Genomic DNA, 26661 nt, shown 5'->3' with positions numbered 1-26661 from the left:
GCGGAGCAAGGACACCTTCGGGCTTCAGGACCACCCAGGGCGTCCAAAACTGCTGCCAGGGCTATGCTCCCGCCCCCTGGCACTTTCCAGCTCCCCCTCCACTGCAGCTCTTCCTCCCTCTCGGCCCCCTACAGCTCCTCCTCTGGCTCCTCCCCCTCCGCTCCTCCCCTTCCCTACATCTAGCCGCCGCGCTTTCCCGCTCCCGCAGCAGCAGCCCCCCGCGTCGCTGTCGCTGTCGCCTCCGCCAGCTCTTCCGCCGCCGCGCGCCCCTCGGAGTCCCGCGCCCCACCATGCCCAACATCGTGCTGTTCAGCGGCAGCTCGCATCAGGACCTGTCCCAGCGCGTGGCCGACCGTCTGGGCCTGGAGCTGGGCAAGGTGGTCACCAAGAAGTTCAGCAACCAGGAGACCAGGTGAGGGCCACGCCGGCGGCCGGGCTAGGGAGAGCGCTGGGCACGCGGCTGCGGGGCCGGGTTGGGGGCCGGCGCCTGCCCGGGCCACCTCCGCGGCCGCCGCGCTCCCCCTTCCGGGGCGGGACGGTGGCAATGCGGCCTCCGCGCCCCCGCGCCATCGCCTGCGAAGAAGCCGAGGCGGGGCGCCGCGCGTCCCGGTGCGCGCCCCGGCTGTACCCCCGGCGGCAGGGCCTTCGGTCCTGGGACCGCGGCGACTCCGCGGTCCCGAGCCGCTCCCGGCCTCCCAGCGGCGCTGCCGGGCCTGGCGTCCCCATCCCGGAAGGGAGACGTCTGGGCGGTCACAGACCGTCGGGGAGAGAGTGGGCGAAGCGGGCGGGAACCGCATCGGGTCAGCGCGCGGTGCAGGGACGTCCAGGGTTGGCTGGTCCCAGTTTCCGCGTCCCTGCAAAGCTGAACCTCAGACTAGTGCGTGCGCGACTAAAGGTTTCTCCCGTCCCCAACTCCGGTTGCACAGTGGGTTTACCTGGGGACGGTCTGAACGCTGCTTCCCCCGACCTGCCCCCAAGGGTTTGATCCAACGGGCGGAGGATCAGCGATTTTACAGCTTCCCAGTTGACTGTCCTGAGCAGCCAGGGCGCAGACCGCTGCGTTATCCAGAGCGTGGAGTTGTGCCAAGGTTTGAAAGACTGTGAGAACCCCAGGGCGCACGTGCTGGGCTCCCCTCTGCTCCCACTACTCTTGCTGCTTCAAAGATGATGGACTTTCAGCTTCCTTCTTGTTCTGGGACTCTGCTGTGTACAGCAACAATGCCGTGATTCGACTGTAACTTACACCCATTTCTCAAGCCCAGGAGAAGTGGTCGCTTCTGCCTGTGGGTCAGGGGGTGGCCATCCTCGGAAGCTGACCTGGGGGACTCCTTTGTCCACCTGCCTGAGTCCATACAGCTCCTTGACTCATTTCAAATTGGTCTCATTTTTCCCCCTTCTTCCTCCAATATCTAGTACCGTTAACTGTCCACAGTTACTGATAATTTTTATATCTTTGGCAAAGATCCAATTTAACCAACATTTTCTAGAAATGGTGCTGGAACAGTTGGACACCCATATGCCCAAAAAATATGAAATTCCATCCATACTTTTCACCATTTGTAAAAATTAACTTTGAAGTGGATCATAGACCTAAGTGTAAAATCTAGAACGATAAAATTTTCTAGGAGAAAATCTTGATGACTTGGGGTCAGGCAAAAATTTCTTAATGAGGAGTTATGTTAATACTGATGGGAAAGGTACTATTTTTTGGCAAGTCGGCTTTTTAGGATATGTGAATCTTATGTGACTTCCTCCAGGTGGCAAATTCCAGTTATGGCTCCGATGATAATATAAGTGAAGAAACATTGTGACTGAGTGGCAGGTGAACTTTGGCGAAAGAATTCCACTCTGCAGTGTTTAATGCAGAAGTCTGAGAGGATGGTCTAGGGCTCTGGAGAAGGATAGAGCTAGGTTTGAGTGTTGCAATATTTTGCCAGTCTTGTTCAAGTTTCAGTTGCTTTAGGAACATGAGAAGAATAGTTTTTGTTCAGAAGGTGTTGTCATATGAGTAAAGGAGAAATTTCTTGGTGAAGTAAATTTTGAAAGCAAGTATGTTGCCCTTCCATGTACTCAGTGCAGCGTGATCTTTTGCTAAGGAGCATGGTTAATCTAGATCAGTTCACTGCTAAGTCAGTGTTGAGTTTCTCCTAAAAATACCGCATGTGCCATTGGGCAAAACTCACTCAGACATTGAGGTATGATTGTTTATACATTTGGTTCAAATATAAAGCAGACTCACTTTTATTTCGTTTTTGGTGTTTTATAACCATCACTTGATAATTAGAAATTGTGGGGCCTCAAAAACCACTCAGCATGAAGTTTGGGAATTGTCTATATAGCTACATTTTATGTTTTTAATATATAGAATATAAAAGGTTCACTGCCTGATTTTTCTCTTTTCCATAAACTGTACAAGTACAGAGCTTAATTTTTATAAACAGCCCTCTCTGGACTGGGTACTGTGCTAGGAATCCAGCTTTTAACTGTGTGATTGTAGAGAGGAGAAACTGAAGGGCAAAAGGAAGACAAAATTCATTCAGTTCATGTAAGGGCCCCTTCTTGAATCTGTCACTGAACTAGAATCAGAAATCTGGTTTGCTGTCTCCTGGCCATCAATCCTCCCATTTTGCATTTTTTATACGCTACTTAACTGAACATAGAGCCTTCTAATTTTACCTTCTCATCCCTAAATCATTTCAGATATGCAGGGAGAGGTCCGCTCCAGCTTCACTATAGACCATGGAAATTCCATGGTGACATCTTAGGACAGCAGGTGTCTAGATGTCTCTGTTGTAACATTTTACCCTGGTCAGTTAACCTGCTGGCAGAATCTTAAGCTATACTGTGAGACAAGGTTATACAAAGTTGAGGTTATCAGTTACCATGTAATAAATAAAGAGCTTAATGGCTTAAAACAGTAATTGTTGATTTGGCTTACAAATCTGCGATTTGGGAAGGGCTCAGTGAAGAAAACTTGTTTTTGCCCCATATGGTCACAGCTGAGGTGGCTAACTGGGGCTGGAGGGTTCTTGAAGATGGCTCACATGACTGGTAAAAACTGGTAGCAAAAGTTGTTACTAGCTTTTGCCCAGGAGCTTGGTTAGGAACCTCAGCTCCTCTTCCTGTAGACCTCTCCATGGGGCTGCTTGAGCTTCTTTATAGCATGGAAGCTGGGTTCTAAGAGCACATGTTCCAAAAGACAGGACATTGAAGCCACCAGTCCATTAAGGACTGGGCTTGAAAGTTGGTGTATCATAATTTCTGTCATAAGCTATTGGGCAAGTACAGAGCCCTCCCAGATTCAAGGGCGGGAGACTAGACCCTGCTCCTTGATGGGAAAAGTGTTAAGAGTCTGTGGCTATCTTTTAGTTACCATGCCAGTTTATTGTTGAGTCAGTGACGCTTTTCAGCCTTTTTATTTGGGAGTCAATAAAGATCCTCTGGCAGAACGGCAAATGGATGCTGCCTTCTGGCCACAATTTTTTAAAGACCTAGAATAAAGGTAGTCATGATCATCTTTTTGAGTAGAAGCAGGACTAGCTTTAGGGGAAAAGTTGCCATGGTGATGATATTCTCTGTCCTCCCCTGGACTGCTAGTCATATGAGAATTGAGGTTCCTGAGGAAAAACAGGCCAAAGAATCTAATCTTGTGGGATAAACATCATAAGACCAGGAGTTGGCAAAGTTTTTCTGTAAAGGGCCAAATCGTAAATATTTTAGGCAGTGCTAGCACGCGTAGTCTCTGTTGCTGCTGTGTCTTACAGTTCTGTAAATCCCCTTGCCTCAGTAATGTCTGTCACAGGTTAGCAGGGCTGCATTCTCTTCTGAAGCTCTAGGGGAGGATCTGTTCCCGTGCCTTTTCCAGTTTCTAGAGGCAGCCCACATTCCTTCACTATTGGCCTCTTCCACCTTCAATGTCAGCAACAAAATGTTGCTCTGACCCTGCTTCTGCTGTTTCCCTCTTGCATTTTTAAGGGCCCTGTGATTACAATGGGCCAATTTAAATAATCCAGGATAATTTCCCCATGTTAAGGTCAGCTGGTGAGCAACCTGAATGCCATCTGCAAACTTATTTCCCCTTTGCCATATAAACTCACATATTCAAAGGATTAGGATGTAGACATCTTTAGGGGGCCATTATTCTGTCTACCACGCCATTCTTAACTCACAGGCTATAGAAAAACGGCCTGTGTGCTGTGTTTTGTCGACCTCTCAGCTATATAATACTGTACTTGATTTCTGCTGTAGTTCATTTTGTGCTGCTATAACAGAATACCAGAGACTGGCTAATTTATAAACAAAAGAAATTTATTTCTCACAGGTCTGGAGGCTGGGAAGTCCAATATTGAGGGGCTGGCATCTGGCAAGGGCATTCTTGCTGCATCATCCCATGGCAGAAGGGTGGAAGGGCAAGAGAGCACATTTGAGAGACAGCAAGAGGGCCAAACTTGCTAATATAATAAACCCATTCTCAAGATAGCACATTATAGCAATGATGACGTTAATCCATTTGTGAGGACAGAGCCCTCATGACCTGATCACCTCTTAAAGGTCTCACCTGTCAATATTCCTATACTGGGGATTAAGCTTTCAACACATGAACTTTAGGGAACACATTTAAACCACAGCAATTTCCAAATTAAGTTCATCTCATAGTTGATGTAATGTTCACAAAGCAGTTAGATTTAGCTCCTTAGATCTTGAAATAGGAGGGAGCACATAGAACTCTGTCCCTCTCATCCTGTGAGGTTGGCATATTTTCATCCATAGTAGAAGGCATGCAAGAAGATGTGTGAATATTATCAAAACAATTTTCACAACATGTCAACTTGAAAAACTTTATTTTTATTTTCCTTTAAAATTTTTTTTAGAGACGAGGTCTTGCTTACATTGCCCAGGCTGGACTAGAACTCCTGGGCTCAAACAATCCCCTTGACTCAGTCTCTCAAGTAGCTGGGACTATGGGCATGAGCCACCATGCCCAGCCTGTTTTTAAATTTTCATTAGGTATAATTGGCTCTTTTTTTTTTTTTCAGACGGAGTTTCACTTTTGTTGCCCAGGCTGGAGTGCAATGGTGCCATCCTGGCTCACTGCAACCTCCGCCTCCTGAGTTCAAGTGATTCTCCTGCCTCAGCCTCCTGAGTAGGTGGGATTACAGGCATGCACCACCACACTGGCTAATTTTGTATTTTTTAGTAGAGATGGGGTTTCTCCATGTTAGTCAGGCTGGTCTAGAACTCCAGACCTCAGGTAATCCGCCCACCTCAGCCTCTCAAAGTGCTGGGATTACAGGTGTGAACCACTGCACCCGAGCTTATTTGACTCTTTTAAGAAAACAATTGTATTGAGTATCTGATAGCAGGAGAAGGGAGAAGGATAATTATTCATGTTCCTCATTTGTAATTTTAAAATATTTCATTTTGGGATGAATACATTTACAGACAATTCTGCTGTAACGTGACATATGTATTCCTAAAAATTACCACGCTATGCAAAATCAGGCAATCCAAAACCACAGGGCTTATGAGAAAAATGGGGTTAGGGACATAACGTTTAAAAACTTCCTCAGTGACCCATTAAAAAATCATAGGAATGTTATACAGGTTGAGTATCCCTTATCAGAAATGCCTGGGACAACAAGTATTTCAGATTTTTAAATTTTTATTTTTATTTTTTTGCATTTTGGAATATTTCTATTGTACTCACTGGTTGGGCATTCCAAATCTCCAAAAATCCAAAATCCAAAATGCTCCAATGACCATTTCCTTTGAGCATGATGTTGACACTCAAAGTTTCAGATTTCAGAATTTCGGATTAGGGATCCTATCAAAATGATAAAACACTGACATGTATTACATGTTCAAAAAATATTGGTTGGGTGCATTGGCTCACGTCTGTAATCCCAGCACTTTGGGAGGCTGAGGTGGGCGGATTACTTGAGGTCAGGAGTTCGAAACCAGTCTGGCCAACATGGCAAAACCTGTCTCTACTAAAAATACAAAAATTAGCCAGGTGTGGTGGTGTGCACCTGTAATCCCAGCTACTCGGGAGGCTGAGGCAGGAGAATCACTTAAATCCGGGAGGCAGAGGTTACAGTGAGCTGAGATGTCACCACTGCACTCCAGCCTGGGCAACAAAGTGAGAAAAAAAAAAAATTACATAAATACTACGACAGAGATGGGATTTTCCATTGAAAAATGCCTGAGGTTTAGGGTTCTCTGAAATGACGTGAAAAGTTGTGACACCAAATGTGAATGAGTGTGGCTCATTTTCCTTGAGGTGTGTACATGGGTATGTTTGTGTATTTCTAAGTGGCTTCATTCAGCTGGGTGCAGTGCAGTTTTCTGCAGTCTCGGGATAAGAGGTTGTGCATAAGAAGACACGAAATTCATGCTATGCTCAAGTTGTTCCAAATAATATCAATCATTGAAAGAAATTTCCCCTTTCAAAACATAGCAGAGCTGACCATCATCTTGGTTTGAATGCAGAGCTCTGCGAAGGACGTGCCTGAGCACACAGCACTATTTTCTGTTTCTTCCCACCAAAGGAATATACCAGGGATGAGCTGGCTCTCCCTCTCATGTTGGACATCCAGAATTCTGTACCTGGAAATACAGAAACTTCCAGACATGCAATTTTCAAAAACTTAGCTGCTATTTACTCTTTCTCCAGAAGCTATGTGAGGATGCCAACCAGCAAAACAAGGAAGTATACCAAGAAAGAGGATACAGAAAATGGCAAATGGAGTGCAGGAGAGGGGGCAGGGAATCCCCAGATGGCAGCTGTGCACAGGCAGAGAGATAACCCAGGCCTGCCACCCCTGGGAGGGATGCCTGCAAGATGATGAAATGCAGATGGGACTTGAGGCCTCTGACCTTGGGAGATTTTGATTGTTAGTGAAGGGTTTAGGGTGGAATCTGGATTCAGGATTCAGAAAACTTAGCAGATAAAAAGGTAAGAGAATGACCTCCAGGGAAAATAGAAAGAAAAGATGTGCATGAAAAGAAAATATAAACATTCGTTTAAGTTTATTGCATGGCAGAGCTCTGAGCAGCATTTGTGCAGTTAAAAACGTAGAGTCAATCTTTAATGTGTATATTGATCTATATTGGGACGATGGCGAGATGGGAAGTTTGCATTGCAAGTGATGGAACTGAATGGAAATAGAGTTCAATCCTCATCTTCCATAGTGAGAAGTCAATACACTTTGCCTAAAATGAAAAATCAAGACACAGAAATACACACATATTAGCTAGACTTGAAGGAAAATATCTAAAAACCCTATCAAGAGTTGAAATTGGTGGCCTCTGGGCACTTTCTCTGTTATAAGTCTTACAGAATGGTTTGAATTTTTTAAGCAATATGACTGTATAACTTTAATAAAAAACTAAAACTAAATATAGTATTTTGCAGAAAAGAGTTAACATAGCAGGCCTGAGACTTAGGCCTGTTTGCAAGGTTGGCCCTTGGCTGGCCTCTGGGAGCTTAGATTTTGCAAGGGTACCCACCATTTCCCAGTAAGAATGGCTTACTGCATAAACTCTTAAACAATTGATAAACAATGTGGTTCATGCTGAATGCCTGTGAGTCTGACATTTTGGTATGTGCTAGGCAGAGGGTGCTTATATGACCAGCCCACAATACAAACCCTGGGACTTGAGTCTCTAAGCAGCTTCCCTGGTAGAGAGCCCTTCACACGTGTTGTCACAGCTCACTACTGGGGCATTAAGCTCTACCTCTGACTCTCCTTGGGGAGGAGTCTTGGAAGCTTGCACCCTGTTTCTCCCATCTTCACCCCATGCACCTTTTCCCTTTGCTGAGTTTGCTCTGTGTCCTTTCCCTGCAATAAATCACAGCCATGAGTGCAACTATTAGGCTGAGTCCTATGAGTCATCCTGGTGATCACCAAACCTGGGGGTGGTCTCAGGGATGCCCAAGATGCAAATATGCTTCAATATTAACCGATGGCAGTTTTCTTTTCCTAGCGTGGAGATTGGTGAAAGTGTGAGAGGGGAAGATGTCTACATCATCCAGAGTGGCTGCGGGGAAATTAACGACAACCTGATGGAGCTCCTTATCATGATCAATGCCTGCAAGATCGCGTCATCATCCAGGGTGACAGCTGTGATCCCGTGTTTCCCATATGCCCGACAAGATAAAAAGGACAAGGTAGGAGAGGTGTGTCCTGCCCTAGAAATCTGCTCTGGGCCACTGTCAATGTTGTTTTTCCTCATTTATCCATTTGATTAGAATTATCTGGAAAATGTTGGCTTTTTCCTTTGATGATCAAGTAAATATGCTTCCTCATTTCGTTTGTTGAAGGTTTGACTTTGAACCTACCCTGACGTTAATATTCAAATAAACAGGTAATGCATATTTTTGCAGGTATTAAAATACCATTATTGTCCTTGTTATAATGAAATTGTTGTATGTCTTTGTGGTGGTGGATAGAACTAAATACACACACACACATGCATAGGAGTACAAGTCAAACTGGAGCATATCTGAATCAGATCACTGGATTGTATCAATTTCAGGGTCCTGGCTGTGATACTGTGTTATAGTTTTACAAGAGGTTACCACAGGGAACTGGGTAAAAGGTTCACAGGATCTCTGCATTGTTTTATACAACTGCATGTCAATCTACAATTCCCCCAAAATAAAAAGTTTAATTAAAAAAAAAAAAAAAACCATGATCTCTTTTTAACCTTTTAAAAAGAATAGAAAGTATCATTGAATTACGTTTTTCACAACATTAGCATCAGAGGAGGCTCTGTGAGTCTTTAGAAAAAAATTGAAGAAAATGTGATTGGTCTTTGCCTTTGAGAGCAACAGAGAAATCGGAGGTTGAGAAGAACTTTGAAGGAGATTGTATTAGTTTTCTAGGGCTGTCATGAGAAATTACACAAACTGCGTGGCTTAAAAGAGCAGACATTTTTCCCTCACAGTTTCAGAGGCCCAGAAGTGTGAAATCAAGGAATGGACAGGGGCACGCTCCCTCCGAAGTCTGTAAGGGAGGATGCTTCCTCACTTCTTCTAACTTCTGGTGTCTCCTTGCATTCCTTGGCAGTGGCTACATCACTCTGGTCTCTGCCTCTCTCTTCACCTGGCCTCTTCCCTGTGTCTCTTCTCTGTTTCTTACAAGGACACTGTCATTGGATTTCAGGCCTAACCTAATCCAGAATGAACTCAACTTCATCTTTACATTGGTTATATTTGCAGAGACCCTATTTCCAAAATGAGGGCACATGCTGAAGTTGTGGGTGGACATGAGTTTTAGGGGGATATTGTTTGACCTACTACAGTGGTCAATTCCCAGCTGTTGTACGTTCCATAATTTATGGATAGATAGATGTTCAGCCGGGCTCAGAGAATCCTGCCAGTTTGCAAGACACACTGCTGTTCTCTGATTTGGTAACTCAGTGCAAGAAAAGTTTTCCCCAATGTGCTGCTTTTTATCTCCATAATTCATTTCTGAAACAACACAGATTTCTGAAGTAGCACACAAGATCCCCTCATATTTGAAAAAAATCCCTTTATAAATTTGAATTCATATACCAAAGTGCCCCTGAATTTTAATCCCAGCCTCCTCAAGTCATGGTTTCCATTCCCTGTCTTGAAGATGGCCAATGAGTTAATTTCTCACGTAAAATCTAATTAAAAGGGTCCATATCCTTTATCTGTAAATGGCTATATGGTCTCTGTTGCAACTACTCAACTCTGGTTGTACTTCAAAAAGAGCAATAGACAATATGTAAATGAATGGGTATGGTTGTGTTCCAATAAAACTTTATTTATGGACACTGAAATGTGAATTTCATATTATTTTCACATGCCTTGAAATATTATTTTGAATTTTTTTCAACCATTTAAATGTGTGAAAGCCATTATTAGCTCACAAAGAGTACCAAAACAAGTGACTGGTGGCTGGTGGCTAGCTGAATTTGGCCTATAGGCCACAGTTTGCCAACCACTGTATTAGACCACTGATAGATTTTGTGTGTGTGTGTGTGTGTGTGTGTGTGTGTGTGTGTGTGTGTTTATGATCTAAACTTGACCTTGGGCAGCCAAAACCTTAGGTCACATACACTGCTATGAAGCTGTATCCTCCCACTAGCTATTTGTATAGCTCCTTTTATTTTAAACTTGATTCTAGAGTTTTATGTGTATTTTTAGCTGTTAAGTTTCAATTTTCTAATTTTGTCCCATTGGTATAATCTGTTGTCCTAGCTATTCTTCCCATCTGTATGTTTCCACAGGATTGTTTAGCATCTTTCTCCTTGTCTGTGTCATAGAAGAGCTAGTTTTCTGCCATTATTTCTTCCTTCCTTATGGTTTAGTAAATTCTCACATTGTAGCTGGTTTTTTGTTGTTTGTTTGTTTGTTTGCTTGTTTTTGAGATGGAGTCTCACTCTGTTGCCCAGGCTGAAGTACAGTAGCACAATCTCAGCTCACTGCAACCTCCGCCTCCCAGGCTCAAGCGATCCTCCTGCCTCAGCCTCCTGAGTAGCTGGGACTACAGGTGTGCACCACCACGCCTGGCTAATTTTTGTATTTTTGGTAGAGACAGGGTTTCACCATGCTGGCCAGGCTAGTCTCGAACTCCTGACCTCAAGTGATCTGCCCGCCTTGGCCTCCCAAAGTGCTGGGATTACAGGCGTAAGCCACCGCACCTAGCCTGTAGCTGTATTTTTAATCAAGCTCTTTGACTCTCAATAGGTTTTATATTTTGTATTTGGCCCTAAGATATTGAATATATTGTAACTTCTTTAGAAAATTACTCCTTTTATCATTATACATGCCCTCCTCCACTGTGAGGTGATTTGTAACCCCATGTTCCTCTTTAAGTGATAAAATATTGGAAGCTCTACATTTTTGTTAGCACATATCTGATTTGTGGTGACCTCTTTTTACAAAGTTGTATTTTCAAAATGTTTTCTTATTTGAGTTGGAAAAACTAGCACTGTTTTTTCGCCACTCTTTCTATTGTAGGTGTGATGCAGTCCAGCCTCCGTCCCCTAGTTGCGTGTAGTGCTCCCAGCCACCGCTAACAAGAAGAGTCCTATGGATTTCTGGAACTGCAGTGGCTATAACTGTTGTTTTTTGTTTTGTTTGAGATGGAGTTTTGCTCTTGTTGCCCAGGCTGGAGTGCAGTGGCGCTGTCTTGGCTCACTGCAACCTCTGCCTCCCAGGTTTAAGGATTCTCCTGCCTCAGCCTCTCAAGTAGCTGGGAAGCATGCGCTATGACGCCTGGCTAATTTTTTGTATTTTTAGTAGAGACGGGTTTCACCATGTGGGCCAGGCTGGTCTCGAACTCCTGGCCTCAAGTGATCTGCCCACCTCAGCCTCCCAAAGTGCTGGGATTACAGGCATGAGGCACTGCACCTAGCCGGCTTTTACCGTTTTGTGGAACTGTGTTGTCTAACTAGCTAGTAGCAGTTTTCCCGATGTTAGACAGTTAAATGTGTTTTCCATTTTGGCCCGTTGTGAAAACATGTTTATTTTCTTTCTTCTACCCTTTCTTTAATCACTTTGCTGTAAGTGTGTTTCTTGGTAATAACATTGTAGCTGCTTTTAATTTTTTATCCCAGTCAGACAATTCCATGACTTTCTGAGCTTAACTGCTGATGGAAGAGAGATCTTTCATCATCAACCACACATAAGCAGGGCCACTGGTAACATTTGAGAGACAGTGTGTGTAGTGGCTTAGGAAGTCGTATGGTTTCTCATTAGAGAACACAGCTAGGAAAGAAGTAATCACAGTGGGGTGTATTAGTTTCCTAGCACTGTTATAACAAATTACCACAAACTGGGTGACTTAAAACAACAGAAATATGTTCTCTTAAGTGCTAGAGGCCAGAAGTCCAACATTAAGGTGTTGGCAGAGGAATATTCCTTTTGGAGGCTCCAGGGGAGGCTCCTCCTTCCTTGCCTCTTCCAGCTCCTGGTGACTGCCCGCCTTGAGGCCACATCACTCTAATCTCTGCTGGAATCTGCACATGACCTCGTCTTTTGTCTCCATCAGATCTCTCGCTCACTCTCTCATTTTCAATTTTCTTTTTAGAGACAGAGTCTCACTTCGTCACCCAGGCTGAAGTGCGGTGGCACAATCTTAGCTCACTGCAGCCTCAAACTTCTGGGCTCAAGTGATCCTCCCACCGCAGCCTCCCAAGTAGCTGGGACTACAGGTGCACACCACCACACCTGGCTAATATTTTTTGCTTTTTGTAAAGGCGTGTCTCACTATGTTGCCCAGGCTGGTCTCGAATTCCTGGGCTCAAGAGATCCTCCTGCCTTGACCTTCCAAAGTGTTAGGATTAAAAGCATGACCACCACACCTGGCATCTCTCTTTAAAGGATACATGAGGTAGCATTTGGGCTCACCTGAATAATCCAGGATAATCTCGCCATCTCAGGATCCTCAATGTCATCACATCTGCAAAAACCCTCTTTCCAAATAAAGGTAACATTTACAGGTTCCAGGGATTGGGCTCTGATATTTTTGGGGCCACCATTCAGCTCACTCCAGGAGGTCTTAAAGGAAGTCACTGATGTGTTAAGAGACAAACAGTTTAAGGACACTTTGGGCTTTGAGCTAGTACATATCATTTATCATCTAGGCCAGGATGCTTTCAAGATTGAAAGGGAACTCTATGGATAACTGTGCTGGGAAACAGGTGTCTGCCTATACTGTCCTGGGCAAGTGACATAGGGCCACCCTCTCTATAGCCTCTGGACTGACCTTGGAGGTGACCAAGACACATAAGCTGTCCTGACACCATTATTTCTGACGTGTCTGTGTAGTCAGTGTGACTCATATTATAGTGAGGAGACAATTTTGTTCTTTCCCCAAACTTCTGAAAGAGGAATTCTTTATTCTTAATTTTATCTATTATTTGAGGTGTGCCTTTGCTTTATTTTTTTGAGATGGAATCTCGCTCTGTCACCCATGCTGGAGTATAGTGGCACAGTCTTGGCTCACTGCAACCTCTGCCTCCAGGGTTCAAGCAATTCTCCTGCCTCAGCCTCCCAAGTAACTAGGATTATAGGTGTGTGCCACCACACCTGGCTAATTTTAGTATTTTTAGTAGAGATGGGGTTTTGCTATGTTGGCCAGGCTGGTCTCGAACTCCTGACTTCAAATGATCTGCTCACCTCGGCCTCCCAAAGTGCTGGTATTACAGGTGTGAGCCACCACGCCTGGCCCACCGTTGCATTTTTTAAATGGCTGATAATACTTTCCCAACTATTCCTTCCTTACCTTGGATCACATGGCTTGGCTTTGTACTGAGAAACTGTACTTCGGTGAGGGGAACAGGTATTTAGTAAGCACCTAAGAGAGATGGCCGGAGCCTGTTAGCATACTTCATCTCTTAGAATCTCTTAGACAAGTCCTACTGTTTACCAGTACAGGTTAATGATGAGGAGACCAAGCATGATTGGGGTGGGGATGAGGGGTAGGGGAAATGCACTTCTACCTTTTTGCTTCATTTAGGAAGGCATAAAGCCATGTGGTGTTAGATTGTGATGAGAAGCTGTGGCTACACTTGATCTCTCATTCCAGAAAGAAAATTCTCCTGCACAGCTACAGGAGGAGCTCTGGGCAGCCCTCCGAGACTTTCTGTTGTGCTTTTTCCTTCCCTTAGGACTGTATTACCTATGACGTCTAATGACAATGAAATTCTGTGTAATTGCTCTACTTGGAATTCCTTGCAAAGAAGCCCAGAAAAAAAAAAAAAAAATCTAGAAGCCCTTAACCAGATTCAAAGCTGGTTTTGTTTTTTTCTGTAAACCTTGTTGCTGCTTTTTAAGCAAGCCCTGCACATATGTAACATTTTATTTGGGGTTTTCTTTGTATGTACAAGACACCAGGGACAGATTCTGACGGCAAAGGAATGGTTTCATAAATTAGGATGTAATATTACATCCATACAATGTAATACTAACATAGAAAAATGATGATGATGTAATATTAATTGTAAAAGACATGGTGCCAAGTGGTCTGAGCTCTGGCATTGAGAATCAAGTAGGCTCAGATTTGAATTCCAGCACCATTATTTACTCAGTTTGTCCTTTGTAAAAGTTACTTAAACTGTCTGTATCTTTAGTTTCCTTATCTGTAAATTAAGTACAGCACTAGCTACTATTTATGAAGTACCTACCATATCATAATACATGAGTGGGCAGGCTTTTTCTGAAAAGAGCTGAATGTCATTTTGGATGCCATTTTGGATGTCAATGTCAGTGGGCCACTGGGTCTATTGCAGCAGCTCCACTCTGCCATTTTAGTGTGAAAGCAGCCGTTAGTCAATGTGTACATGAATGGGTATGGCTGTGTTCCAGTAAAACTTTATGTGCACTGAAATCTGAACCTCATATAATCTTCAGATGTCACAAAATATTGTTCTGCTTTTGATTGTTTTTCAACCATTTAAAGACGTAAAAACCATTCTTAACTCACTGGTTATGCAAAAACAGGCCGTGGGCTAAGTTTGGCCTATGGATTCTAATTTGCCGGTCCCTGCTATAGAACACACTCAATAACTGCTGGTTCCCTTCCCTGGTAAAAACAGTAGGTTGGGCTGGGCATGGTGGCTCACACATGTAATCCCAGCACTTTGGGAGGCCGAGGTGGGCAGATCACCTGAGGTCAGGAGTTCGACAACAGCCTGGTCAACATGGTGAAACTCCATTTCTACTAAAAATGCAAAAATTAGCCAGGCATGGTGGCATGTACCTGTAATCCCAGCTACTCAGGAGGCTGGGGCAGGAGAATTGCTTGAACCCAGGAGGCAGAGGTTGTAGTGCAGTGAGCTGAGATCTCACCACTGCACTCCAGCCTGGGTGACAGAGCAAGACTCCATCTCAAAAGGAAAAAAAAGAAAAAAATAGTAGATTGTGGGCAAGGCTGGGAATAATGACTTCTGAGGCAGGTAAAGGACTTGTAGTTTGGGGATTTCTTTTTCAAAATCATTTTCAAGATCATGTTCTCTTTTCAATAAAATTTTCTTTTGTTTCCTTTTTTGTACCAGAGAAATTGAGAACAGTTTTTCCTGATGTGAATTTCTACAGTCTTGTAATTTTTTTAAAAGCCCGTCAAATTTACACTTTTCGAAAGGCAATATTTGATGCATTGAATAACATCTGGAATAGCCTGGGACTCTGTCATGATTGGGCTGACTTGCAAAACATTTGACTTTTATGCATTTTTCACTAGGGGAGCTGAATGTTTTACTTTTGGCTACTGTACCTTGACTCTACCTTTGTTTCAATGCTGTACTTTTCTTTGTATAGGCTAGCAAGTCAGTTAACTAGTAAATCATTTTTCCTGCAAGATTCAGTTGGGTATGAGCCAAACTCTGAGACACAGAACAAAAACCAAACTTGTAAACAAGGTGTGAAGAAGAAAATCAGAAAGTGTGAATTTAGAAATTACCCTGTGGTTTGGATCCCAGAAGTTAAGAAACACTGGATGCCACTGAGGAGAGATGAGAAGGGAGGATTCTTTTTGCTGGCGCCTTAGTCTGTGCTGCTGTAACAAAATACCACACACTGGGTAATTTATAAAGAACAGAAATATTCTTTGGTGCCGGGCGCGGTTGCTCACGCCTGTAATCCCAGCACTTTGGGAGGCTGAGGCGGGCGGATCACCTGAGGTCGGGAGTTGGAGACCAGCCTGACCAACGTGGAGAAACCCCATCTGTACTAAAAGTACAAAATTAGCCGGGCGTGGTGGTGCATGCCTGTAATCCCAGCCACTCGGGAGGCTGAGGCAGGAGAATTGCTTGAACCTGGGAGGTGGAGGTTGCAGTGAGCTGAGATCATGCCATTGCACTCCAGCCTGGGCGACAAGAGTGAAACTCCGTCTCAAAAAAAAAAAAAAAAAAAAGAAAGAAATATTCTTCGAACGTGTGTCGTGGGAGGGGGGGAAAAAGGACAAAAATGTATTTTCTCATAGTCCTGGAGACTGGAAGACCAAGACCAAGCACCGGCATTTGGTATCTGTTACGGGCTGCATCCTCCAGAGGGAAGAACGCTGTGTCCTTACATGACAGAAGACGGAAGGGCAAGTTTGCAAAATGCTGCCTGAAGCCTCCCTTAGAGGGACCTTAATCCCGCTCTCCAGGGAGCAGCCCTCAGGGCCGAATCACCTTTTAAAGGCCCCACCTCTTAATCCTATCACATTGGCAACACCTGAATTTTAGAGGGGACCCATTCAACCCGTAGTAACTGATTCGACAATTGTAGGAAAAGCACAAAATTGATTAGCGTTGCAAATCAGGTTCTATTACAAAGCAGTTGTAGCAACTTATTTGCTTTTTTTATTGTCCTGGAACTTTATTACACTAAATTCTTCTCATAATTAGTGAGGCTAATGAGTAAGCCTTGGACATTTAGTGTTAATCTGTTAGTAAATATTTATTGAAGAACTATCAAATGCAGAGGGTGGAACTGTGTTCTGCGGATGATGTGAAAATCTCCAAAACCAATTGTTTGCCCTTGAGGGATGTATTCTAATTGTGAACTATGACATTTGTACATATAATATATCGGCACATCTATCTTTCAGCAGGTATCACAAGGCAGTCCCAAATGGTAGGGCCAAATGCTTACCAATTCTGTGCCCCCTTAGAAAGGAGAGATGATTCCTGGAGTTCTGCCTTAAAATTGGGAGATTTGAACCAGACCTGGAGGATCAAACACATTGGCTCGGCAGAGGCAGTGGAATAGGGACAAGGCAGGCATGTGGGTATAATGGCCAGACTTCAAGTGTTTTCTAGAGGAGGAAGAGCAATCCCAAGGCCGACTTCAGGGAGGCTTCCTGAAGCAGAGGTGTAGGAAAGCAGCTGTTCCTAGGAGGCTGCAGCCAGACTAGCCAGAGAACTTGAGAGAATAAAGCTGAGAAAATTCGATTTTATCCCAAAGGCAACGTGGAATGTAGTACAGGGGAGTTAAATGATGAAAACATGAGTTATGATCTCTAATTAGTGGAGAAGATTGAAAAAATAAAAAACAAGAAAAATATATTTTCCTATAATCTCACGTTCTAGAAACATCTGTTAACTTTTTAGAGTGTTTTCCTCTTACTCTTTTCTTTGTGTTTTGAACATACTTATATACCTTTTTTTTTTTTGAGACGGAGTCTCACTTTGTCGCCCAGCCTGGAGTGCAGTGGCGCAATCTCGGTCACTGCAACCTCCGCCTCCCGGGTTCAAGTGATTCTCCTGCCTCAGCCTCCCAAGTAGCTGGGACTACAGGCATGCATCACCACACCTGGCTAATTTTTTGTGTTTTTAGTGGAGACGGGGTTTCACCGTGTTGGCCAGGATGGTCTGGATCTTCTGACCTTGTGACCCACCTGCCTCGGCCTCCCAAAGTGCTGGGATTACAGGCGTGAGCCACCGTACCCCATATATACCTATTTTTAATGATAAAATATATATTTCTTTTTAAAAAGTGCTATATTCAGGAAAACACAAATAATCTGTTAACATTTTTTATGTAATTCCTTCCTGCATGTGTTTTTACATGAATGTACTGTGTATGTGTGTGTATGTGTGTGTGTGTGTGTGTGTGTAACAGATCATTTGAATGAAATCTTTTTTTAAGCTTTTCTTTTTTGTGGCTGATATATAGAAATACTGTTGTTTACAACAAAATGCTGAACGCCACCTAGGTCTAATCATGTGTCTGTACAATCTCTTGAATTTCTTCGATGTGGGCAGTTGTATTGTCCATAATTTGTGATGTGGAAACCAAAGCTATAGAGAAATTAGGTAATTTTACAAAGAATGTAATGTCAGTAAATGACACTAAGTATGAAATTAAATAGTAACTATTATCAATTCCCTTACAGTATTCATTCTTTGACCTTGTTTTTTTCCATTGTAGTAGTGTTAGCATCCAACTGTTGGCACATGAATTCCTCTTTAATAGCTGGACTTCTTTAGCCTCTGGCTGTGTGAGGGTCTCTTGGCCTCAGTGATCTCACATGTGCCACTCGGTCCTTCTAGAACACTATTCTCCTCACCTTTGCTAAACTTGCCTTAGAAACGATTTCCTCAGAGGGACCGCTAATAATGATCTTGTTTAAACTTTATGTCCTTCCTACTACTATCATCTCACTCTCTCGGTACCTTTTATTTCTACACACTTATCATGATTTCAGTTATACATATTGTGACATTACATGTACATGTGTTGAACTGTTTGCTTCTTTTGTACTTGTTCTCTATACCCAGCATCAAGCACTTAGTTTTGCAGTGGTATGTGTAAACAGTAAATGTTTGCTGAATAAGATGGAACGAATATATCTTTTGCTGTTACAACATGTATAATTTTCTTTTTGGTGCTTCGTTGATTGCATCTATGATTTATCTTTCTCATGTACGTCCTAATGGGAGGAATGTAACAGTATCCATCTTTTCCTGTTATAAAATTAATGTTCTTATTTTTAGAGTCGTGCCCCAATTTCTGCAAAACTTGTGGCCAATATGCTGTCGGTGGCCGGGGCGGATCACATCATCACCATGGACCTGCATGCCTCTCAGATACAGGTATCCGTGTTTTCCTTTTGCAAATGGTCAAATCAAGTCTGTTAAATTAAATAATCTTAGAAGAGGTAACATTACTTGTGTTTGAGTTTATATATGGCTACTCTCTTGGATTTTTGTCTTCACTAAACTTGGAAATATAATTTGATATTAGTACTTCCAGTCTCTATCAGCACCTTGCCCCCCAATCAGTTTTGGAGGAGTGGGGATGGCTTTTTGGTAGTAAACTCTATGTAGTTCCATCTCAGCTTATGGAAAATAATTAGAATGGCGGAGTCATAATATCATAATATACATTTTTTAACTTCTTCATAACTTATGTTCTTTGTCTCTAAAACAGGCCAAATTATACTGTGCCACTTTGTGTTATATAATGAACGTGAAGTATTTGATTTATAATAAATACCTAAGAGACAACAAACCTTTTCCCTCACTATCCTGCATAGCCATTCTATTCCTTAGAATATAGGCCATCATAAGACAATAGAATATGTCCCAAAAGACAGATTGGACTGAAATATGCCCCTATAACATATCCGTCTTTTGATTTAATTCTGTTTAAAATTAACAAAAGGGCGTCTGTTATAAAAGTTTCTTTTGAACAAAAAATGCAAATGTTATTTAATGAAAGCAATTATTGTTTTTTTAAAAAAAGGAAAAAACAAAACAAAACCCTGCAACATGACACTCACTTCTCCCTTTAGGGATTCTTTGATATTCCTGTGGATAATTTGTATGCGGAGCCCGCAGTCCTGCAGTGGATTCGGGAAAACATTGCGGAGTGGAAGAACTGTATCATTGTTTCACCTGACGCAGGGGGAGCCAAAAGGTATCATGCAGGCTACACCTTGCAGATTTCTCCATCTGCTGATTGGTTTTTCCTTTTGCCATGTATTAGATAAGGAAGCATGCTGTAAATTACTTAAAACTTTATTTTGCTAATGAGCAAGTAGGTAGACCACAGGCTTCACTTCCAGAGCAGAAACCCATCATCTTTGTTAATATTTCATCATTCAGGAAAGAAGAAAATATACACAGAGACACACATACACAATAGGTATATATTGGTTTCTTTGTTTTCAGCAAAGGGTAGATGTGTTTGAGGTTTTTTTAAGTTATTGTTTTCTGATTATAAAAGTAATGAGCCTAATTGGAAAATAAGTCTTTTAATTAACGGCACTTGGAAATGGTAGCCAAAATAGAACAAATTTTTTTAAAAGAAATCTCTGTACACAGAATACCAAGAAAGGGAAATATCTGAGACCAAGAAATAAAGCAGAGGCTGAAAGCCATGGCCAGGTGGCTTGGGGGATGGGCATCAGATCCAGGAAGAGTCTGGTGGCTTGGGTTTTAATGCTCATGTGGAAACCCCCATAAAGAAGGGAGCTAAAGCCAGGCACGGTGATGTATGCCTGTAATCCTAGCACCTTGGAAGGCCGAGGCGGGAGAATCACTCGAGCCCAGGTGCTCCAGGCTGCAGTGAGCTATGATCACACCACTGCACTCCAGCCTGGGTAACAGAGTGAGACCCTGACTCTAAAAAACAAAAGAAGAAGAAGAAGAAAAGAGAAGAGGGCTGAAAGCCAGATTTCTAGCCCAAAAGCCAGGGGAAAGCCCATCTTTACCTCGGCCTTTGGGTTAGGGGAGGAAATAGTCACCTATAAGAAGTCAAACCACGAGCCTGTGAGCCTGTGCCACATTCAGGTGTGGAGTGGAATACACACGGAAATGTGCTCCAGGCTGCAGAGCCCCTGCAGAGGGAGAATTTCACAATCCTAGCTGCTCGGTGAGTGCTCCCCGCTCAACCTGACCCGATGCTTGATCCAAAGTTAGAAAACCAAGAGAACACAGTCCACGCAGACCCAGCACGTGCAGACAACAGGGCAGCAGGCAGCCAATACTTGGGGATAAGAGAACAATTACTGGACTATCAAATAAGTAAGTTTAGAAGGAAACTGAGGTGAAGGAGAGTTAACAACCTGGTAGTAAGAGTATGGCAGTGATGACGCACCTAGTGGTGTGAGAACGTGGTACTGAGTAGCACATCTCAAGGGCTTGGCAGAGATACTCCAGGTGTTAACAAGCAATCAGGGTACAGGGTGTTCACAATCAAGGATGAGCACAATAAGAGAATGCTGCACACTGAGGCTTGGTGACCCAATGACCTTGTAGAGCTTTGCAGATGCTGTCTGGGAAGAAAAAAGGCTGGGAGGGGAGTTTTATTGTGTAGGTGGAGACCTCTGTAAGGGAGAGGTAGGAGAGACTTCTACCCACCCCCCAGTCCAGTGAGGAAGCAAGGAAGCTCTAAATGTGCACTAATAGAGGTGTGATGAAAGTGACAAGTGATCAGCCTTCGGCATGTCTGACATCAAAAGCCTGTCCCTCATTCGGCACCCTCATCTGCCTGCAACCCAGCTGAGGACCTAGGATCAAACGCAAAAGCTTAGAAGTAGCCCAGAAAGTTGTCTTAACACTCTTGCAGGGAAACACAGGCCCTGATTCTTAGAAGAGCCTTGTTCATTCTGCTCAAAGCTGCCTTCCAACGGCTGCTTGGGTTCCCAGCACAGAAGAGAAGGAACAGACCATGCAGCTGGAGATCAGCCTCTGTAAGCAGCAGGAAGTGGCTGTGGCCAGGAAGGAGACACAAATATATAAGAAACGGGAGCAGAAAGTTAACTTGCAAAGACCCTAGATGGGCAGTCATGGGGTGGAGAGCAGCACTGTGTCACTTAGCCCATTACCGTACGGTGTGTAATGTTCACAAAATTGCCCTTGGCCAAGAATCAAGGTTGAATTATGCTGAGTGTCCTCTGCAAGAGATTGTGAGCAACATTTTGGAGTCATATCTACTAGAAATGCTTGCAGTTGACTTGGAAAGTTCTGCAAGTCACATGGAATCTGCGTTCAATGAGGCAAATGCACTGGCCCGATGGAAGGTTAGAGGCAAAGAAGCCAGCCAAAGGGGTACAGGAGCGAGCGTCAGATGTAACTGGGTTATAATAACAGCTTTGTTACAGTGTAATTCAAATATGTACAATTGGCCGGGCGTGGTGACTCACACCTGTAACCCCAGCACTTTGGGAGGCCAAGGCAGGTGGATCACTTGAGTTCAGGAGTTCAAGACCATCCTGGCCAACAGGGTGAAACCCCATCTCTGCTGAAAATGCAAAACTTAGCTGGGCTTGGTGGTGCACGCCTGTAATTCCAGCTATTCAGGAGGCTGAGGCAGGAGAATCACTTGAACCTGGGAGGTGGAGGTTGCAGTGAGCTGAGATCATGCCATTGCACTCCAGCCTGGGTGACAGGGCGAGAGTTCATTTCAAAAAAGAAAAAGATAAAAACAAAAAACTCCAAATATGTACAATTTACCCATTTAAAGTGTCCAGTTCAGGAGTGTTTTGCATATTTAGAGATTTGTGCAACAATCACTGTCTAATTCCAGAGCATTTTTATCACCCCAAAAAGAAACTCTGTACCCATTAGCAGTCACTCTTCATTTACTTCCCCCAACCTTATTCCTGGCAGCCAGGAATCTACTTTCTATCTTTCTGGGGTTATCTTTTGGAGGCTTTGTATATCAATTGGTAGCATAGGACATGGCTTTTCTGTCTGGCAGATATCTTTGTAAACCAGAAAATATTATTTTGGCAGCTACTCAGCCCAAAGAATAGTAGATTCCACAAATTTGTTTGACCATCTTTCTTTCCTCCCCCAACCTTGTTTTTATATACATAGCTAAGAATATAATACATGCTCTTAGCAGAAATTCAGACAGTACAAAAATGTCCTGTCCCCATTCTTTAAATGCCACTGTTATTTCCAGTGTCAGAATTGTGTTATTTAAGCATATATCTGCCTATTTATTTCACACAAATGGCAATGTGATGTACACAGTTCTTCATTGTGCTTTTCTAAAAAACTCACTTGCTGTATCTTAACAATGATTCCATAGCTGTGTTGTACAGCTGTGCAATATTCCCTTGTGTGCTTGTACCACAGCTCCTATGAGTCAGGCCCCCTCTTACCCATTTGTAGGTGCCGTTGTTTGCACTCTTAAATGCAGTTCTGAAGCAATATCGTTGCTTTGACATGTTGTACACATGTGCAAGTAGGATACATTCCTAGAAGTGGAATTGCCGAGTCACAAGGCATGAGCCATTTTAGGTTTGATGGGCAGTGCCAAAATATGGTCTTTTCCAAGAGATATACCAGTTGACGTTCCATCAGGAATGGATGCCGGTGACTTTCTACACAACCTTGCTCACACAGTGGGTTATCAGGCAGTTTACTTCCAGATCAAGTAGGTGATCTTTGGCCTCCTCTTCCTGTGAGCTCAGGTTGCTGTGGGTGAGGGTAGTGCCCCTACCAGGGCATGTTGATTTGCCATGAAAGGGGTCTCTATTCAGCTCTTTTGCCTATTGTTCTCTTGGCTGGGACCTTTCTTGTGGATTGTCTATAGTTCTGCATAGACAAGAGATCACAGCTGTTTCTCATGTGTGTTGCAAATATTTCTCCAAGTTTTTTCATTTCTTCTCCTTTTTTGTACTTTTATTCTCTGCAGGACTTTAAAAACCTTCTTATGTAGTCATGTTTATTTTTTCTTCGCATTATGGCTTCTGAGTTTATGTAGGAGTCATCCTTCTCTTAAAATTTGTCTTCTCCCATGATTTTGTATATTTTTTTCTTTTTTAATGTCCCAAGTTTACTTCCATCTGAAATTTATTTTGGAATAAAGAATGAAATAAGAATCCAGCCCCCCCCCCACCCTACTGTCTAGTTTTTCCAAAACTATTTATTAAATAATCCACCTCTGTTGATTTGAAATGGCATCTTTCATCATATACAGACTTCCCCATTTCAAATAGATAGCTATCTGCCAACTCCTACTTTTAAAAAATGCAGAATAAAGTAAACAGAGTAAATGGCTGGGGTTGAGATGCTGTTTTGTTTTGTTCAGACCTCCTTTCAAGCAATCTGCACTCAACCACCCCTGCTCCCTCTGTCAGGAAAATCAAGCTTTTTAGGGACATAGGTTTCAGATTTTTTGTCACCTCCTTTCTCTTTTCCAAGTGTTTCCACAACACATCATTGTCATCCTCATGTTCTAGCCCCCAACTGACAGTCTCCTCAGAACAGCCTTGCAGGTAATACATGACACATGCGGTTGACATTATCTGTGGCTTCTGTGCTTGATGCAAAAAGTCACATTTAGCAAAGGAAAATACTGTACATTTCTGTCTGACCAATTGGAGTTTGTTGCTTTAGAAAAAGCTTTGAAGGTTGACTCGTTACAGATAAAACTGAATGTTGCCACAGGAGGTCACTCTTGGGTAGGCTTTGTAGCTTGGTTGGGTTACCCATGGAAAACGAATTAAACCTAAGAAACCTACCTACCACTGCTGAGATAGCAAGTGTCAACCTAAAAGTGGTATGGGAAGAGGGTAAAACTGGATAACTCAGGTTTAACTTTTTTTTCTGATTATATAATCTTTGGAGATGCTCTATAGGAAATTTGCAAAGTAGAGAGAAGAAAATCTTAACGACTTTATATCTCGACCAGTAGTACCACTATGAATAATTTGGTGCACTATGTATCTGTCTCTCCTGGGGGAGCTGATATGGCCCACGCACCCACAGAGAAAAGATTGTAAATATATGCCCAGAAGAAATCCAAAACTGTATGAATATAATTTTCATTCTGCCTTTTTCTGCCTAAGATTTCAGTGTGGTATGTTGTGTCAACATCATTTGTTAGGAGTATGTATTAGGTCTCCAAGATATACAAGGAAAAGAAGAGTTATCTATAGCTTTTTCAGGAAATCATAGTGTTCTAACAACCCAGGAAGCTATTTGCAGGGGTATGTATTTTCCCTTATCTTCTTCTTCTGACATTACCATTGGATACCTTTAAGTGGCTAGGGCTCCCCACTCAAGTGAGATGTCTGTGTCCCCCACTGCCAAAAACCACAGAGCTCACCTTCCTTCCCAGTCCGACTTCCATGCCTACCCTGCTGTTTGCTTGTAAGCAGGCTCATGAGAACAGGTACCACCTGGCAGAGGGATGAAAACAGGTTCTGCTTCAACTTCTTCGGTATAGAACTTCTGCCACAAAGGGCAGTGCTTCCCAGTGCTGGGCTGTGGATTGGTATCCTGTCATACCCAAATCTGCCTAGTCTTTACCAAATAAGCAGGCGGTAATATATGTGGACATTTTGTGCAAGGTGTTCATGTGTCTTGGGAAAACCTGTCTCATGTTCCCAGAAAGTAGCTTTCCTTACCTGAAGTTTAAGTGGCTTTTATGACATTGGCATGTAGATAGTAGAACTGTGCGTGCTTTTTTGTTTGTTTGTTTTTTGAGATGGAGTCCCACTCAGTCGCCCAAGCTGGAGTGCAGTGGCATGATCTTGGCTCACTGCAACCTCCACCTCCTGGGATCAAGCGATTCTCCCGCCTCAGCCTCCCGAGTAGCTGGGGTTACAGGCACCCACCATCATGCCTGGCTACTTTTTGTATTTTTGTAGAGATGGAGTTTCACCATGTTGGCCAGGCTCATCTTGAACTCCTAACCTCAGATGATCTGCCCACCTCGGCCTCCCAAAGTGCTGGGATTACAGCCGTGAGCAACTGTGCCCGGCTGAACTGTATGTGTTTTAAGGTGATTATGGAGCAAAATTTTTGTTAGCCTTTAAATTAATTTTTTTTTAATTAAATCTTTAAGTAAGGAAACTGTTGACAGCTAGACAAGTTTACAAACAAAGGGTATCTGCTAGGGCTACTGTGGTTTTGTTTGCATCCTGAAGGATGAGTGTTTTAAGGGTAGGATGACTGTTTTAAGGGTAGAAGCATGAACCTCAACATAGTAATGCTTCCCTTTGCTTCAAGGACGTTGATGTCTTATTCTCTTATCTCACAGTCTCTGTGTTTAACTGGAAAGTTTGGTCCCTTTTATGATAACTGACATATTTGGATTTATGACCACCACCTTACTATGTGCTTTTTTGTTTTGGAGACAGAGTCTTGCTCTGTCACCCAGGCTGGAGTGCAGTGGCACCATCACAGCTCGCTGCAGCCTCAATCTCCCAGGCTCAAGTAATCCTCCCACCTTAGCCTCCCAAACAGCTGGAACTAGAGGCACATGCCACCATGCCTGGCTAATTTTTGTATTTTTTGTAGAGGCGGGGTTTTACTATGTTGCCCAGACTGGTCTCCAACTCCTGGGCTCAAGCGATCTGCCTGCCTCAGCCTCCCAAAGTGCTGGGATTATAGGCGTGAGCCACCATGCTTAGCTATTATGTGCTTTAGTTTTTCCTTCTTCACAAAGTGGACATTATTATTATTTTGGTTTTGTACAATCAACATTTGTTTAGATTTGTCCACAGATTGATCAATATTTTTGCTCACCTTTCTCCGCCCCTGCCCCCCACCACATCTCAATGTATCTGTGGTCATTTTCCTTTTGCTTAAGTTGCATTCTTTAGGTGGTTATATGTTAGAAATAAATTCTCAGGTTGTATAGTTTGGCTGGAACTATCTTTATTTTGCCCTCCTTCTGGAAAGGCAGTTTTGCTGAGTGTAGAGTTCTAGCCTGACAGCTATTTTCTCATATCACATTGAAGATATGACTCCATAACTTCTGGCTTCCACTGGGGAAGTTGAGGACTTGGCCATCCTTTCTAGGTGACTTGTCTTTATTCTTTGTCTCTTTTAAGCTTTCTTGGTCTTCTATAGTTTTGTTAAGATTGTTTGGGAATTCATTTGTTGGGTTTATAGGATCTGAGGATCCTCAACAAATGATCAGGAGACAGTTGTCAGAAGACATCATTGGTCCTGTGTTTCCTACAGAAATAAGAAACAATAAATATTGCACTGAATGTTTGTGGTTTGAAGTCCCTGAATGATAAAGAAGGAACATATTTGCAAAAAGTTGCATAAGGTTTTTTTATGCAGAATTTTGTCAGCAGACAGTGGTGCTGCATGTTTTTCTTTGAGTGCAAATGTACATTGCTAAGATTTTTTTTAAGATGGCATGTGCTTTGAAAAGAGGATATTGCATTTTTAAGAGTTTAAAAATCTTTTGAGTGAGAAATATAAAAACATCTTATTTTC

The 26661-nt window shown here is 43.0% G+C and overlaps 1 protein-coding gene across 2 annotated transcripts in view; it reads left to right on the top strand.

Annotated features, from left to right (window-relative positions):
* Nucleotides 1-152: 152 nt before the first annotated feature.
* Nucleotides 153-26661, top strand: part of PRPS2 (phosphoribosyl pyrophosphate synthetase 2) — a 33887-nt gene continuing 7378 nt past the window's right edge. Inside the window, exons 1-4 of one of the 2 annotated variants that reach the window (XM_007991032.3) lie at nucleotides 153-412; nucleotides 7987-8179; nucleotides 18460-18558; nucleotides 19260-19384. In XM_007991032.3, coding sequence (XP_007989223.1) covers nucleotides 291-412; nucleotides 7987-8179; nucleotides 18460-18558; nucleotides 19260-19384 — 539 coding nt within the window. In that variant the 5' untranslated portion in view covers nucleotides 153-290. The remainder of the gene's footprint in view (nucleotides 413-7986; nucleotides 8180-18459; nucleotides 18559-19259; nucleotides 19385-26661) is intronic. The other variant, XM_007991034.3, reaches the window with a different exon arrangement.

Source organism: Chlorocebus sabaeus, chromosome X, assembly GCF_047675955.1.
Source record: "Chlorocebus sabaeus isolate Y175 chromosome X, mChlSab1.0.hap1, whole genome shotgun sequence".
Classification (NCBI taxonomy): domain Eukaryota; kingdom Metazoa; phylum Chordata; class Mammalia; order Primates; family Cercopithecidae; genus Chlorocebus; species Chlorocebus sabaeus.
Note: the sequence above shows the minus strand (reverse complement) of the source record. Positions and strands in the feature narration are given on the sequence as shown.